General features: G+C 39.4%; 2 protein-coding genes across 5 annotated transcripts in view; one reads left to right on the top strand and one right to left on the bottom strand.

Annotated features, from left to right (window-relative positions):
• The first annotated feature begins 2,898 nt into the window (after positions 1–2,898).
• On the top strand, positions 2,899–12,169 carry dnd1 (DND microRNA-mediated repression inhibitor 1). 3 transcript variants are annotated; one of them, XM_047819192.1, is made up of 4 exons: positions 2,899–2,940; positions 3,782–3,887; positions 5,880–6,341; positions 10,861–12,169. In XM_047819192.1, the coding sequence occupies exons 1-4, from the start codon at positions 2,920–2,922 to the stop codon at positions 11,424–11,426; spliced, it is 1,155 nt and encodes a 384-aa protein (XP_047675148.1). In that variant the 5' UTR covers positions 2,899–2,919; the 3' UTR covers positions 11,427–12,169. The 3 variants fall into 3 exon arrangements, with proteins under 3 accessions (XP_047675148.1, XP_027020922.2, XP_047675149.1); XM_027165121.2 differs by lacking the exon at positions 2,899–2,940 and adding an exon at positions 3,286–3,443; XM_047819193.1 differs by lacking the exons at positions 2,899–2,940; positions 3,782–3,887 and adding an exon at positions 4,667–4,820.
• A 1,378-nt stretch (positions 12,170–13,547) lies between these two features.
• Positions 13,548–16,947, bottom strand: part of hars (histidyl-tRNA synthetase) — a 13,782-nt gene continuing 10,382 nt past the window's right edge. For both annotated transcript variants that reach the window (XM_047819834.1, XM_047819833.1), the window contains 4 exons: positions 16,801–16,947; positions 16,347–16,463; positions 16,105–16,251; positions 13,548–13,814 (listed from right to left, as the gene is read on the bottom strand). The exon at positions 16,801–16,947 is cut by the window's right edge and continues 129 nt beyond it. In XM_047819834.1, coding sequence (XP_047675790.1) covers positions 13,752–13,814; positions 16,105–16,251; positions 16,347–16,463; positions 16,801–16,947 — 474 coding nt within the window. In that variant the 3' untranslated portion in view covers positions 13,548–13,751. The remainder of the gene's footprint in view (positions 13,815–16,104; positions 16,252–16,346; positions 16,464–16,800) is intronic.

The raw sequence follows: 16,947 nt of genomic DNA, 5'->3' as shown, positions 1-16,947 counted from the left end.
TGTTACTGTTTTTTGTAGCATTCTTTTTTCTTTGTTTTCTTTGTTCAATTAAAGTTGCAAATTCATGATTCATTTTTGATGAATAATTTTATCCAGAATATATCACAAGTGCGATAAAGTTCATTAACTTCTAATGGATTCCTGATGTGTGCTGTAATATAATTCAAAGATAAACCAAGATATTTAACCCCATAAATTTTATGGACCTATGGAAAGTTAACAGATTACATATGATCAGATTACAGTCGGCATATATATAATTGTATATACATATATATACATACATATATATACATACATATATATACATATATATATAATGTTACTAATATAATATATATAATATACTAATATAATGTAACTATATAATGTTATAATGTTATGTGTGTGAAACATTTCTGCAACAAGGACCTACAAAACTCTTTCTTATTGCTGTGACTATACATATGTACGTTATGTCCCACATTGTTGTGTTGTATTCAGTTATTATATTGTGTTGTATACTGTTATTGTTCTGCCTCTACTTTCTCAGCATGTATTTATTGCCCTGTATCTTGCTGTCTATTTGCACTGCAACTTTTCTAATTTGCACTACATGTTGTCCGGTGATTACGTTGTACTGCACTGTTGTTATTTTTCTGTAATATATTGCACCAGGGAATTGGAGAACTCTATTTCGTTCGAGCATATGAGGCTATAATGACGATAAAGCTCTCGGCTCAACTCTTTTTTTTTTTTATCTAAAAGCTAGAAACGAAATATGAAAGCAAGAAGACAACAATCCAAAAAATAAATAAATCAATAACCAAAAAAAAGATGTGAAATTTATTGTTAAATCCTTTTCAGGATAACATTATGCAGAGTTAAGGATTTACTAATAAAAAAAAGAGTTTTATAGGCATGGATTGTAGATAACTGTTGCCAAAGCGTTGAATGAGATGAGGGAACGATGAGGGAACAAAAAGGGAACAAAAGAACAATGTTGATGATGGAATATATATATATATTTTCAAATACTGATTTTGAAACCAATTAATAATCATATAGTTAGATGAATAAAAAAAACTTCTAATTCTTTCAGCTTTTCCTGTTAGGGGTCACCACAGCGAATCATCTGATTCCACCTAACACTATCTTCAGCATCCTCTACTCTCAAACCAATTACCTTCATATTGTCTTTCAACACGTACATACAGTATATCTCCTCTTTGGCCTTCCTCTTGACCTCTTACCTGGCAGCTCCATCTCCAATATCCTTCTACCAATATAACCATATTCCTCCTCTGTACATGTCCAAACCATATCAATCTATCCTCTCTGTCCTTGTCCCCAAAACAGCCAAACTGAGCTGTCCCTCTGATGTGCTCATTCCTAATCCTGTCCATCGTCATCACTCCTAAAAAGAACCTCAATATTCTCATCTCTGCTACCTCTATCTCTGCTACCTCATGTCTTTTTCTCACTGCTACAGTCTCCAACACATACAGCATAGCTGGTCCAAAATAATAAATGTATAAATTAGCTATACACACAATATTTACATTTTTATTATGGGGGTTTTGGTGGGTTTAGTGGTCATCACAGTTGCCTTGAATGTTTGGGGTTTGATTCCACACTCTATGCATGGAGTTTGCATGTTCTACTCATTGGAGGTTTCCTCCCTAGTTAAAAAAAAACGTGTGTGTGTGTGTGTGTGTGTGTGTGTGTGTGTTTGTACCCTCTGATGGGTTGGCACCATGTCCAGGATGTCACCAAAATGGATGTAAATGTATATAATTGTTCTGTAATATATTTACTTTAATATTCACATGGGATTAGCTTCTATTTGTCTGTTCTTCTCTTTCAGATTGTGAGTTATCTAAAAATTCTGTTGAGAATTTGGACAACTCTGGTTCTTCTCCAACACGAACATCAAGAAGAATGGCCAAAGATCTGCAATCTGCTATTCCGAAGAATCAAATCAGGAAAAACATACGTGTGAATGCTACAGATGATCTACAATCTGCTCAGAGAAAACAAAGACATCTTAAGGCAGTTATAAGTCATGTCATGTGTGGACATTTTGTATCGTATCTATTTTTAACTCAATGAAATTTAGAAATGTGATGTAAAGGTACTGGGTAGTTCCTTACATACGAACAATTTTAGCAGTTCTCTCTACTTGGAGTAATGAATGAGTAGCTTTAAAGTGTATTAAGTGCCTATTATACAATTCCAGCTTGTATTTTTAACTTTATCCTGATGGCATGGAAACTTTTACACCCAGCTACTATTTGAATGAAGGGTTTGTTTCCAGCTCATGAGATTCCCTGCACTTACCTAGCCTTTGTGTTTTAAATTTTAGTGCAATGTAACTGGTTTAATGGGAAGTTCATGAATAAAACCCTTTAATGAATATAATAAATAACTTATGGCACATGATTTATATGGTAGATTGAGTTAACAGGTACAGCTGATACCTCACATCTTCAAAGTTTTCCAGAGTTTTGATGTTTTATCTTGATGTCTGTGTGAGTTTCAACAGAGTTCTCCGGGTTTCCTCAGAATTCCCAGTAACATGTCTGTAGGTGAACTGGAGATCCATGGTCCATGGTGTATTCTGGTTCGATCAGCACACACCGATCAACTATAACTAAAACCACCTGGCTAATATAGAGTAGTTCCTCCTTGTGCTTCAAAAACAACACAAATCCTTAATGACTTGGACCGAACTCTTGGTCCTGTACCTTAAACCATTATTAAACAATTTTACAGTGTATTAGGATGCATTATCCTGCTGAATAAGGCCACAGCTATTAAGGAATATTGTTGCCATGAAGGCATGTACAATCTGCAGAAATACCTAGGTAGGTGGTACGTGTCAAAGTAACAAACACAGGACACTGCCTCCACTGGCTTGCCTTCTTCTCATAATATATCATGGTGCCATGTCTTCCCCAGGTAAGTGACACACCAGCACTCAGCCAGACAGACAGACAGACAGACAGACAGATAGATAGATAGATAGATAGATAGATAGATAGATAGATAGATAGATAGATAGATAGATAGATAGATCTAATTAAACACTGTATGTACAATAAATGATTTAAAGTTTTTTTGGTAAAAAAAACCGAATGATTTTGTCCTCAATGACTTGAAACCAACATGAAAACCATCACGTAATGATGTACCCCAAGGCAGGGTAATTGGAAAATCTAGGGTTAGATTCAATTTAAGTGAAAGTTAACTGACTAAACAAAGCAATAATTTGTTGAGAAAGGCCTCGACTCATTTGCGTGCAAAATTTGAACTGGACTTCAAACCACACCCACTTTTCCTCCATCCGTCTGTTGGATGTCACGGGTAGAAAAGCGCAAAACAACAAGACTCGTTAACTAAACACATTAGTGTTGAGACAACTCTGTTGGTGAGCCGGGAACATGGAACAAAATACTTTGCAGGTAAAACTTGCTGCTTAGACGTTTATTTACGCCAAAGTGCGTCATTGGATGCAGCAGAAGTTTGGAGTGTTTGTTTATTGATTTCTGAAATGTACTGTTGTGGAAACATTACAGACAATTTGTAACCATTTCTTTTGTAAACTTCTCGAAAGCGCAAAGTCTTTTAAAAATTCAACCCCCCCCATTTTAAATTCCAAATTAACCCCCAAAACATATTCGCGTAAAACATGCGCACTTGTAGAAGGGTGGATTAACCAATGCGCCTTGCTAACGCATGGAGCAATATTCGCTTTTAGGTGAAGATTTGAAAGGATTCTGTTTTTTATTGGTGCTTGCAGATGGTGAATCCGGAGAGACTGGAGTCCCTGGAAAAGTGGATAAAAGAAAATAACATCACTTTAACGCAGATTAACGGCCAGCGCATATATGGCGGTCCTCCTCCGGGTATGTGTGTGTGACATGGATCAACTAGTGCGCACTGGACTTGTTCCCTTGCAGTTAAAAAAAAACGCTTCTCTTCTCTTCTCTTCTCTTCTCTTCTCTTCTCTAACCTTTTCCCAAACACACTGGTTAAGGCTTAAAAAAAATCTAGCTTGTCAATCAGCCTCGTTTAAAACTTTTACGCATTCATTAACCAGAAAGTTCCATTATTGTTAACCATGTCTCTATCGTTCCAGACAGAGCCTTCACCTGCAAGTAATTTAGCTGTTAGAAAACAAGCTCACCCATTGGCTGATGGTATAACCAGCTAATTAAAAAAAAAAAAAAAACCTCCATATTAATGTTGCTGGTTCTGCAGTTCTCCTTCATTGCACTAGAGCTTTAGTCTCTGATTAACACACCTGATTCAACTCATTAGCTCTTTAACAACCCTTATTAGTAATTCTAAGCACGTTAGAAACCCCCATCATGAAGAGGAAGACAGAAAAAAAATAAGAGTAAAATATCTTGATCACTGATGTCTGACATTTTCGAAATCCAAATTGTATAAAACTCTTAATATTCAAATTCTACAATATAAATTTAAGTGTCATATAAATTTCTTTGCCAAATGCGATTTTAGCAATGAACCTACTTTTAAACCACTTCACATCCAGGCCTGCTTTAAAAACATCAGCTTTCAAACTTTTAGAAACTTTAATGCTCGTCATAAGAGCGACCATGAATGTCATAAGAAGAAAAAAATATCTTGCCTGTTGGATTCACTGGAAGTGAAATCCGCTACAGATCCAAAAAGATGATTACAGTATCTTGAATAATCACTGTTTACACCCCTGGAGAGTTGAAAAGCATCTTAGCATGCCCAGCCTTCCATGGGTTCCATTTCTGTCCGCCAAGAACAGGAATCTGCGGTTACATTGCGCAAAGTGACTGAAGGTTAGGAAAAAAAGTCGACGTAATGTTTTCAGAGCAAAGCGAGCTCCCACTCGGTATTGGTACAGGAACCTTTATATTTGTTAATATGCATTTAAGCAATTTTTTCCAACTTTTTAAGCATCTGGGAGCTCGTCTCTGCTCACATTTTGTTTTTGCAATTTTAAATAGATTGAGCGTCATCGATTCATGGGCTGTTACCATAGAAACCAGCTCTCAGTGACGTCTTTTAAAGTTGGTATTTGATGAATGACCAGAGATTCCCTGCTAAAACTCTAAGTGGATCTACACTTAGATACGGCTTGAAGCAGCGGTGTGTTTACTTTAATGCTTTGGATATTTATCGTGCTACTTAACCGAGCGCTTGTTGTGAAAATAACGAATAATCCTGTCACATTACGCTTTTTCTCAATTGCTTCCACACATTTCTGGAAAATGCCTTAGTTCTCTGAGCGCACTAACACGTTTTCGTAATCCGTAATCTGTTTTTCACACTGCACAGATGACTTGTGAACACAGCTCTGTGTGTGTGCGCATGTGAATACCGGCGTCATGGTTTACATTTATCAGCTATAAAGTATTGCATAGAAATGGACTAGTGTATTTATTTCGTTAGATTTTACTGCTACCAATATGGATGTGAGCAACCATGAAGAACTGAAATTGTGTGTCTCAGCATGACAACGGGTACAGAGGGTAGTGTTGCTGCCTCATGGCACCAGATCTCCCGATTCGATCCTAAGCCATCTCTGCTGTGTTTTGTGTGTCCTTATGGGTTTTCTTCAGGTTCTCTCTCTCTCTCTGGTTTCCTTCATTCCTCCTCCCAAAGCGCACTCTAGCTAGATGATACCCGAAATAGCCCTGTGGTGTGGATGAGTGTGTAAACGTGTGTGGACACGGTTCCCTCTGAATCCTGTGTGTATTCCTGTCTCCACCACCGGATCCACTGTGACAATTGCTTACTGTATACAGTTCAGTTAGCTCCTTTTAACATTTCTTCATATTGGCTTTATTTATGAATATCATCTACATTTCTCCTCTCTAAATATTTTTTTCTACTAGGATGGAGAGGTCCAACACCAGGTCGGGGCTGTGAGGTCTTTATAAGTCATATCCCACGGGACGTGTACGAGGACCAGCTGATCCCACTGTTCCAGAGCGTGGCCCCGCTCTACGAGTTCCGCCTCATGATGAACTTCAGTGGGCAGAACCGTGGCTTTGCTTATGCCAAATACGGAGACGCGGCTAGCGCAGCTGGCGTTATCCAGGCTCTTAACCTGTATCCACTCCAGAGTGGCGTCAGGCTTAGTGTCAGGAGGAGCACGGAGAAGAGGCAGCTGTGTCTCGCCGATCTGCCTTCCACCATAGGGCGCAACGAGCTGCTGGCTGTGCTGCGGCAAATTACTGACGGAGTGGAGGGCGTCAACGTGAGGACCACCGGGCCGAAGGAGAAGGACGTCACTGCGCTCGTGCACTACTCCTCCCACCATGCCGCCTCCATGGCCAAGAAGGTGTTGGTGCAAGGTATGCTGGGATATGAGGGCTAAACAATCTTAATGCTCCAGGTGATGCCTCATTTAGCTTTTCATTTCTTATATTGCAACACCGTGCTTTCTTTCTTCGCATATTATTTCCTCCATGTGAGTTTCCCACCTATAATTACTGTTTTACAGATTTACTCGTACACAACTAGATTCTCTGTAGATAAAACAGATAAAAACTTTTCTTTTACTTTCACCCAAAGACGGGCACCCATTGTTTTAATTAACCATTCATCTAGTGCTTCTGTTACTTGAGTCGCTCTCCTTAAGATGATACAATATACATATACAACGATTGAATACGTTTAAGTACAATACTGCTCTGATATGATTCATTTCAGCACTGATGTTATTCAGTTCAGTAATATGATTCAGTTTAACACCTACATGATTCAGTTCAGTAACAATATGATGCAAATTTGTCTGGTAATTATACGTTTTAGTTCAGATTTTGTTCATTGACAATAGGATTCAGTTAAGTTCAGCAATGATGTGATTCCATTTGGTAATGATATGATTCAGTTCTGCATTGATGAGATGATTCAGTTCAGTGACGATTCCTGATTTTCCAGTTTGAATCAGCTTTCCAATACACCCCTGTTTATTACTATATTATTTGACAAATATATATCTGTTCCTGGGGGCACGGTGGCTTAGTGGTTAGCACGTTTGCCTCACACCTCCAGGGTTGAGGTTCGATTCCCGCCTCCGCCTTGTGTGTGTGGAGTTTGCATGTTCTCCCCGTGCCTCGGGGGTTTCCTCCGGGTACTCCGGTTTCCTCCCCCAGTCCAAAGACATGCATGGTAGGTTGATTGGCATCTCTGGAAAATTGTCCGTAGTGTGTGAGTGAATGAGAGTGTGTGTGTGCCCGGCGATGGGTTGGCACTCCGTCCAGGGTGTATCCTGCCTCGATGCCCAAAGACACCTGAGATAGGCACAGGCTCCCCCCGTGACCCGAGGTAGTTCGGATAAGCGGTAGAAAGAATGAGTGAGAGAGTGATTATCTGTCCTTTTTTATATATATATATATATATAATGTATGTTGCTTTTTACACCTGGTCACTTCATGTGTTTTCTGTGATCCGATAGCTATCCGATGGTAAAAAGACCAGGTCTAAATGCCCTCCGAAACCTTTTTGAGACGGATATATAAACCTGATCGTTCAAACCACTTCAGGAGGTGGTCTGGGACGCATTTCAGATGAAACTGGACCGGTGTAAATGAATGTGGTTGTTCAAGCGACATACATCAGCGCTATACTCCTCCCAAACGGAAGTACGTCACTCGCAAGTGATCTTTCACCCAGGCGTCTCGTCGGGTCTTAAAAAGCACTGCTGCCGCCAGCAAAAATGCAGCAAACATTAAATGCTGTTTTTTGTAGCAGAACAGTTGTAACGAGCATACACCAAAGCGTGTTCCATTTCAATTACCCCGGAAATGAGGTAAAATATATTTGCATTTTGGGCGGGAGTAGAAAGATCGGATCGATATCCGATTCGCCGAGACGCATTTATGTGGCCTAATGTAAATGGAACAGTTTTACAAAATCAGATGGCTATCGGATCAGAGAAAACACATGAAGTGACCAGGTGTAAAAAGACCTATTGTGTGTGTGTGTGTATATGTATGTGTATATATGTAAAGGATTCACAGGAAGCATTTATGTAGAAGGATAAATATTTGGTTCCTATGTTTCCTTTCTTAGAATTTCCGCTTATCTCCTTGTTTTATTACTTGATTCCTCCAAGTGCATCTTAATAACGGTGTGTCCTGAAAGAGAGCGACTTTGACTGATTTCTAGTTTACTAGCTGAAGGATGTAGAGTCAAGGGGAAGACGTATCTTTATTAAGATGGTAGGCTTCTAGTGCAATGCACAGTAATTGTATAAGACAGATGTAAGCACACAGTATATGTGTTTAATTCAAATGAATGCTGCAGTAACATCTAAATAAGACTAGAAATGTCAAAGGTCAGGTAACGAGTAGACGTACAGTACAGGCTAAGTTAAACCTAGTGCGTAAAAAGAGCTCGAGCTCATACTGAAAATCAAACACTAATATCACGCCACATGTTAAGAGCGGCAAATTCGTCTCGGCAGTATTTTGCATCGCAACATTCGAGACGGTGATGTTTATTCTCGTGTCCAGCACCAAGCTGATACTCAGTGATGGGGAAGCAAGAAACGGACTGTGTTTCTCTGTTCTGTAATTTTCCCAGCAGGCCAGAGGCTCCAAATGAAGTCTACGTAACAGTCTGTAAACGTGATGCTTATAAATCCGATACTGAAATTCACACAGAGCGCTTTTAACATGTGCTGTAATTAGGCTGGTGGAATCAGACAAGCCGCTTGAGACCGCCTGCGGTTTGATTACGAACGTGATTCAAACTGCAGGAAGTGAACTAAACGTGCTGTGTATTCCAGGATGCATCCGACAGTTGTTCCCCCCACCAGCACCCCCCACTCCAGTGTTTTTGCTTGGCATTATTTGGTTATTTTTGTTATCTTTTTGCTTGACCCCTTTTTCTTCGCTAGCTAGCTCGTCGTTGTCAGTACTTTTATTGCAAGTTTGTAAAAAAATATTTTGTGTTAAGTATAAAATACTAACCATGAATTTTCTTTCTAATTGGTGAATGAATGAAAAACATTTGCAAAGACATTTTAAGCCCCGCCCCTTGCTCTAAATCCAATTTAGAATTTTTCAGATTTTTTTTTTGCCAATCTGATAGTGATCTCGTGTGTGTGTGTGTGTGTGTGTATACACAGTTATATAACGCATCATCATTTGAAGTTTCATTAAGAAGAAAACAAATTCCTTTAGTCTGGAAGCTGAAGCCCCGTTTGAGCTCATGTCTGATTCAGGCGCGGGCGTACGACTCGAATATCCGTCTCTACAGTTGAACACAGGAGGTTTTCACTGCTGCATCAGGCTGATGGTTCGGCTCGTCACGTTGCGCCGCAGAGAGCAGGGTGCCTGCAGCGCACGTCTCTCAAACGCCACGCTGAGCAGATCCTCCACTGACGAGCTTAATGCTAATTTATGCTAATCTGATGCAAATCAAGAAAGCTGCTGTTCCACATCATGACACAGCAGAGGTGGGAAAATAATTAAGGCCTAGCAAAGAGCAATCAAAATCCGAACATAAATCACTGAATAGTATAACAGGATGACAGGAATTATTCAGATTCATATTGACTTTAATTGGTTTTGCCTGCGATACTTTGATGTGCGGCCTTAGCCTAGTTTGTAACAGTTACAGCAAAGATTAGACAGAGACGAAACTTTTGTGGGAGGAGCTCTCACGGTGACACGAAGACAGACGCAGCTAGAACACTGAGCTTTAATGTTCACTGTATAGGAATAAACGGGAATCATTTCATTATTAATAATAATTAATTTATTGTTAATACATTAATTATAATCATAAACCTTACTTAATTATAATTAACTAATCATTTATAGATTTAAGAAAATATATTATAAAATATTTTATAAAAAAAGAGAAATCTATAAACTAATTTATAGATTTATATAAATATATATATAAATATATATAAATATTTATACATGATATAATGTCTGAAACTGACTGGAGTTTTATTTATAAATATTACTTTATGTAATGTAACTTAATGTAAACATTATTAGTGGAAGCTTTACTATCGGCTCTGCCTTTTTTTTTTTTTTTTTTTTTTAAACCAGGAAAATTAATAAACTGTTCATTAACATTAGTCCTGATCACACTGGAACAATAGCAGACTCGGGGCCCAGCGGTGTAGATGGAGCAGCAGTCGGCTTCAACCCAGAGAAATAAAAGTTTAAAGAAAACCTCGTGTGTTGTGGTGAGCTCAACCGGGCTGAAAAGTAATTTTGGTCTTGTTTACACAATTCTGGAGTAAAATCCATAAGAAATTAGTAACCATGCCTGGTTTGCTGTATAAGGAGCCATGGGTCTTAATCCTAGGTTTGATCCTAATGATTTGACTCATCAATATACTTCATATCATGTTCCATGATGCGTTATAACTACTGAAGCGGTGTTTAATTTTTATTCATTCATTCGTTCATTTTCTACCGCTTAGTAGAAACAGAAGCTGGTGAGAGAAAGGATGTTTATAGCTGCTGTAATGTAAGTGATGACAAACTAAATAGTCTCGTAAGCATTTGTTCTTTTAATTAATTTCAAACGTTTGCAAACTGTTATTGAATATCATCACCTTCCGGGCAGGTAACTAGTTTAAGTGTAAATTCAGACATGCTTGAACAGGCAATTTCTTGTCCCCTGATCTTTACTATAGTTCACAACAATAGCACACTGAATTGTATAAGATCTGCCCAGTGAAATCTGGAGGCTATATTCTGCTGAGGCTTGACCTACTTTTAAACTTACAGGAGTGAATTCTTTCCTTCACTACTGGAGCTAAAAATAGCACCAGGTTCCCTAGTCATCCTATCATTTTCTTATTTCTTTTTTTTCTTTCTTTCTCTTTCCTTTCCTCAGCCTTCAGGAAGCTGTATGGCCTGTCCATCTCCGTCCGTTGGATGACCGGAAGCGGGAAATCCAGACACGAGGGACATGACGAAGAGAGACTTCTCGTATCGCCCTGTCTGAAACCCGCGGCCCTGAATACTTTAACACCGCCACGCATCCAGCTCGGCCGAGACCACGAGCATCCTCCGCCTTTACCTACTCCACCCTCTCCCCTTCATTCGCAGTCTTTCTCTCGGGCAGTAGGGGGTCTGACCCCACAGGTGATGAGTGTGATGTTACCCATGAAGCCCAGGAGAAGTGTGGAGGAGCCCCTGTACGACTCTGTGCACCAGCTGCGCTGGCTGTGCGAGCTGCACGGGCTCGGCTTGCCACTCTACAACATGCGCTACGACCGCACCGGCCCTGACGGCTTCCTGTATTTTGCCTACAGGGTGCTGGTGCCAGGGCTGGCTGTGCCCTTCTGCGGCATCGTCCACGTCCTTCCCAGCACCTGTGCCAACAACATGGAGGCTGAGGTTCAGCGAGCCGCGGCCAAGCAGATCCTCGGTGCCCTTTGGCAGGCGAGAAATCTGTGAGCTACAATGCGAGTTCCCAAAGTACGACATGATCCTGGGTCGACTTGCCTTATTTCAACCGGTAAAAGTAACAAGCCTCAAAGATGTCACAGACGGAGCAATTATAATATAATACATCGACGTATTAGCAGAGCAATTAACATCCTTGTTTCTTTAGCTGCTTGCTAGCTATTTAGAGGTGATCTAGATGACAGGAATATGGATTGGCAAAATCTAAGATGATCTAAAAAAAAACGAAGTATAAAAATGAAGTATAAATAAGTGACCAACAATGAAATAAATAAAATCTCTTCGCATAACAAAGCGATACTAACTTTCCTGTCCTACATTTGCCGAGCGCCAGATGTGATCCGTCTTACACCCATGACATCGTAGCACAATCGGCTATTACAGAAACCGCAAAATATTCGATCCATTGTTCAACTTCGGAAAAGAGAAAAAAAATCCATGTTTCATGTTCAGCATTAAGCTCAGAAGCTGCCTTTGATTTCTTACGGTTTTGTTACTTTTCCTCAATTACTTGTTTTCTGCTTTACCTTTTGATATGATGTTTTATAGTGTTTTAATTGTTTTACTATCATTATTTATTTGTCTGTTTGTTTCACCTCTTTGGATTGATCTTTGACAAATTTGCCTGATATTTGGATTTGTTTGGTTTTCCGACTTTGGAGTGATTTTTGTCTGGTTGTGGTGTTGCCTTGTGTGTTGCACTTATTAAAAAAATAGAGTTGTATTTAAAAGTCTGCAAGTCTGAAAGTGTTTTTTTTTTTTTTTTTCTCTACCCAGATATTTTAAAAAATAAATACATTTATTTAATTTAAATGTAAGATTTTGAAGAATCACATTTAAATTTTTTGTTTATACTGTGATATTTTAGTCAATTTAAGACTTTCTTTGTATAGACATAAATTCAGAACCTTTCCCATCTCTGCTTTTATTATCAGTCAGGTCAGAATTCTGCGCAAGCTAAATAGTTTGCTTTTTCTAAAAGTCAATAATTGTCTAAATATAGGCCAAAAATATAAAAAATCTCCCTGAGCAATATTTATTCAAATGTATTCAGGTTGAAGTCTCCTCGCAAGAATCGTTCGTCAGAGAAAATAGCGAAGGCAGAGTAAAAAATAAAAAATCCCACAGAGTGTGAAATTGATCTATTTGTCAGGGAGGATGATGATGCTTCAGTTCAGAGAAAACAATCAAAAAAAAAAAGCTGCAAAGTGAACAGTGCATCCTGAAGTCAGGGGATTTTTTTTTTTCCAGAACCAAAGAAAAAAAAATGACTATGAGGTCAAAGTTAATGGGCTACAAGTTTTTTTTTTTAAGTCTAATGCTTTAAAACCTCCCCTGGCTTCCTTTAAAAAGGTGGCTGATTTTATATGTAAAGTTTCTGTGTGTGTGTGCGTGCGTGTGTGTGTGTGTGTGATGCAGCTTTAGATTCCAACCAAGCAGAATCCTCACCTGAGTGAAAGCCAAGATCAACTGATGCTTGATTGGACACTTTATTTATTTATTTTCAGAGGTCATTCTTGGATAAAATTCTGACCATCTCAGATGTGCACTTCACATCACGCAGGTAGGCGCAGCTACAGTATAGTGTTGTCTTAGAAATAACTCAAATTGTTCTTGCTGTTTCTTTGCCCAGACAAATTCATGTACTTAGCTGACAGAAAAGGAACTGGCTGTATTTTTTTTCACTGTTGTACCTCATCCGCCTCGATATTAGGCATTTTGTGCATCCTGATATGCTTTTATGCACACCGCGGTTGGAAAGAGTGATTATCTGAGCCTTACTCTCAGCTCGAATCACTCCGACTTGCAGAACTGCTGCTTGCTGGAAGCTTTTTGCACTTTTCTGCATAAAGACGAGCGACTTTTTCCAGAAAATCAGGTTTCTGAAATAAACGTCATTGAAATCCTGATGTTTGATATGAACATTAACTAAAGCTTTTGATCTGCGTGATTTTATACACCACACTCACTGCTGCCACATGATTGGTTCATTACATAATTGCATGAACAGAGCAACAGCTGTTCCTAATAAAGTGTCCAGTGGTATTTTAGCGATAATAATGATAGAACACACTAAACTTCCAAGTTGACTGAAAGCAAAACACACACCGGTAAAATAGGAGCACGTTTATTCAGCGTGTTGGACTCGATCAGGTTTATTTATTACAGGCAGAGGACAGAAGGACAGACACAGAGGACAGAAATGTTAGAGTAACGCATCATGGGTACGTGTGGAAAAGCTTTAGACAGGACTCTGTCCCTCGGAGGGTGTATTGGCGCATGATAAATAAAGAAGTGCGTCTCTGTGGTCATCGTTTACTCCGACTGTGTTGTCCTCTTCTTGATTTCGTCCACCAGTTCCGCCCTGGACACGTCCACCTGTGAAGGACAAAGGTGGTTATCAAACATTATGATATTACTATCCAATACAAGCATTTTTACAGTAGTCACGTTGTTTATGTTTAGTGTTCTGGAGTTAGTCACAAGACCCTGAATTCTCAGTTAACGTGGAAACAAGTTCTTTATCTCAAGTCTCACAAGTCCAGGGCCTGTATTCATGAAAATTCTTAGTGCAAAGTGTTGTTCATAGTGATGTAATTCTACAAAAATGAAAGATTGGGGTTCAAGCCCCAGCACTGCCAAGCTGCCACTGTTGGGCCCTTGAGCAAGGCCCCTACCCCTCACTGTTCCAGAGGTGCTGTATCATAGCTGCCCCTGTACTCTGACCCCAACCTCCTCAGTTGGGATATGTGAATAAAAGAATTCCAGTGTGCTGTAATGTATATGTGGCCATAATAAAGGCTTCTATTCTAAAGCATCTTAACCTTTAAAAGAGCTCATAAGGTCCAAGTGTTAGGAGCAGAGGAGAAAATGATGAAAAGGGAGAAGAAATGTATTGTATACAATATTTAATAATGATAGTGAATTGTTACAATGATACAGAATAGATAATTTTTGTGACCAATCATATTAGAGATAACATCGACACTGCCGATATGGCATTTATAGATACACTAACGTCTCAGAAACAGAGTCGAAATGCCAAAGCGGCAGAAATGATGTAATTTGACTCTATGACAGTTCTGCGCTGTGTCTGAGATTTTTACATTTCATTACATTTCTAACATACAGATGTTGGATCATCATTAATACGATCGGCCGCGAATGTAATCTCTACACGATACGGACTCAAATATCTTAACCTAGAGACAAAGTGAAGGTCTATAATAGACCAGATTTTAAAAGTGCTCCTTTTTTATTGGACAACAAATCATTGTCTTCCAAAGAATGTGTCACGTAGTAACAAGTTAAGCCCCGCCTCCTCTCCAAGATAAGTGTGTGTATTTTCCTTGTTCAGAGTTGCTCTGAAATCGGTCCTGAATCACAATTAAGATAAGATTCATAGTTAAAGGTAAATCAGGACCTCACTGAGATCATTCTTATAATCTTTATGAGCATGGGTCTACAAGTGAGCATCTTGACCACAGGAAACATTGCTAAATTTGGCAGAACACTGTCTGTAAAGTGAAGCATGGTGTTGGGAGCATCACGTTGTGTGCAGATTCTACATGATTATTAATGGTGCTTGCAAAGCAACATTATTGTTATATTGCATACTGAGATATTATTCTTCCAGACACTTTTTTGGCACGTAACTTTTCCCACAGCTTTTGTCCTAGACCCATGAATGAGGTGTCAAATCGACCAGCTCATTGAGGAGAGGTGTGCTATGACTTTTATAAGCGATCGGAATTCCGGAATTCCTGATACGGAAGCTCATTTTTCCCATAGACTTCCATTATAAATTTTGGAGGTTTATAACTCGGCAAGTTTTCGAGCGATTTACCCCGAACTCGACCAGCTCCTTTAGGACCTTACTCCGGACAAAGTTTTATTTCAGTAGCAACTTTTGTGTAGTGTAGCCCCGCCCCCAAAATAAGCGAAATCAAAAAGTTAGCACAACATGGACATGTCATATATCAAAACACTCAGCACGATGAGGGGAACTTGCCACGTGCAAACACCATTCACATTTTCTTCAGGAAATGTACATTCTAGTTATTAATGTAATTCACTTGCACCTTCTCGATCTAGGCTCGAGGTGTATTAGTGGATGCGTCATGAGACGAGGGCTCAAGTAGTTTGTCCTCGAGTGACATTACATCTAGGGGGTGTTTCCTTTCCTTTGTAATGACTTTTTACGCACCAGGTAAAGACTGGCTAGGAATCCACAGTCTGGGCTACAAAGGCATCAGCCAGATCTTTCACATCATGCTTTTTTTTCCCTTCCTTTTTTCGCTTGCTAGTGATTTGACTTTTGTTTCCTCTGAATTAATAACAAAAAAACTTCTGAATCGTTTATTAAATGTGAATAAAAACAACTCAACTTTTCTAATTTCTTTCCTTTTTTTTTCCTTAAAAGAAAGGGAGTATTTCCACCTGGTCCTGACTGTAATTATCTTTATGCCTTGCGCTGGTAAACGCCAACATCTGATTACTTAACGGTTCAGCTCTTAAACTGATGGAAAATCAATAGTCTCTTATTTGATTCTGAAGTTCACCGAAGCAGCACCAGCTCCACGTGAGTGGAAGGAATGTAGGAATATTCGAGTTATTTCTTTTTTTTGTAAACGGTTGTTTGGACGGCTTTATGAGCCCGGGCTCGTACCTCTTCTCGGGTGCCTACGTTGCGCAGTTTGACAACTCCGTCTTTAAGCTCCTGCTCCCCCAATATGGCTACCAGAGGGATGCCGGTCTCTTCACAGTGCTGCAACTGAGTCAGCAGCTTGGGGTTCTTCTTATACAGCACCTCAGCCTGGGGGTCAGCGAGAGAGGACATGAATGAATTAAACAAGCAACGATAAGACAGAGAGAATACAAATTTTGGCATGTTCGCATGCGCAATTCAACCTTAACTCCTGCGTTCCACAACTCAGCTGTCAGTTTGAGTCTCTCTTCCAGAAGGTTCTTCTGTGCTGAAGCCACCAGGACCTGCGTTTCTGTCGTACGGGTTTTCTCTGCAGACAGCTGGAAATAGATGGTTCAAAAAGCACCAGAATAATTTGATTAGATGGAAAAGGTTATATTTGATCAGAAATGTATATGTATATATATATATATACACACACACACACACACACATATACAGATTATATATATATATATATATATATATATATATATATATATATATATGTATATAAACACACACACACAGACACACACACACATTATATACATATAAATATAGAAAATTATAATCCAGCTGGTCCAACATGAATAAACTGAAAACCCAAACCCAGCTTTTTATTTATTTATTTTTTTAATCCTTTTTAAATTTTGTTTACGATTGTACACGACGCACCTCGGCTTTCTGCTCCATTATAGAGAAGATCCTCTCGATGCCGATGCTGACGCCGACACAGGGGACTTTGCGGCCCTTGGGGTCGAACATGCCCACCAGTCCGTCGTATCGCCCTCCACCTGCCACGCTGCCCACGCTCACCCCTGC

This window comes from Tachysurus fulvidraco, chromosome 10 (genome assembly GCF_022655615.1).
Source record: "Tachysurus fulvidraco isolate hzauxx_2018 chromosome 10, HZAU_PFXX_2.0, whole genome shotgun sequence".
Lineage (NCBI taxonomy): Eukaryota > Metazoa > Chordata > Actinopteri > Siluriformes > Bagridae > Tachysurus > Tachysurus fulvidraco.
This window is presented reverse-complemented; position numbering and strand designations above follow the sequence as displayed.

Bases quoted from the DNA above. Each gene is read 5' to 3' on its own strand.
- dnd1 (XM_047819192.1), top strand. From the start codon at position 2,920: ATGGTGCCATGTCTTCCCCAG. The intron at 3,888-5,879 runs GTATGTGTGTGT...TTTTTCTACTAG, and splicing joins ATATGGCGGTCCTCCTCCGG to GATGGAGAGGTCCAACACCA. The intron at 6,342-10,860 runs GTATGCTGGGAT...TCCTTTCCTCAG, and splicing joins CAAGAAGGTGTTGGTGCAAG to CCTTCAGGAAGCTGTATGGC.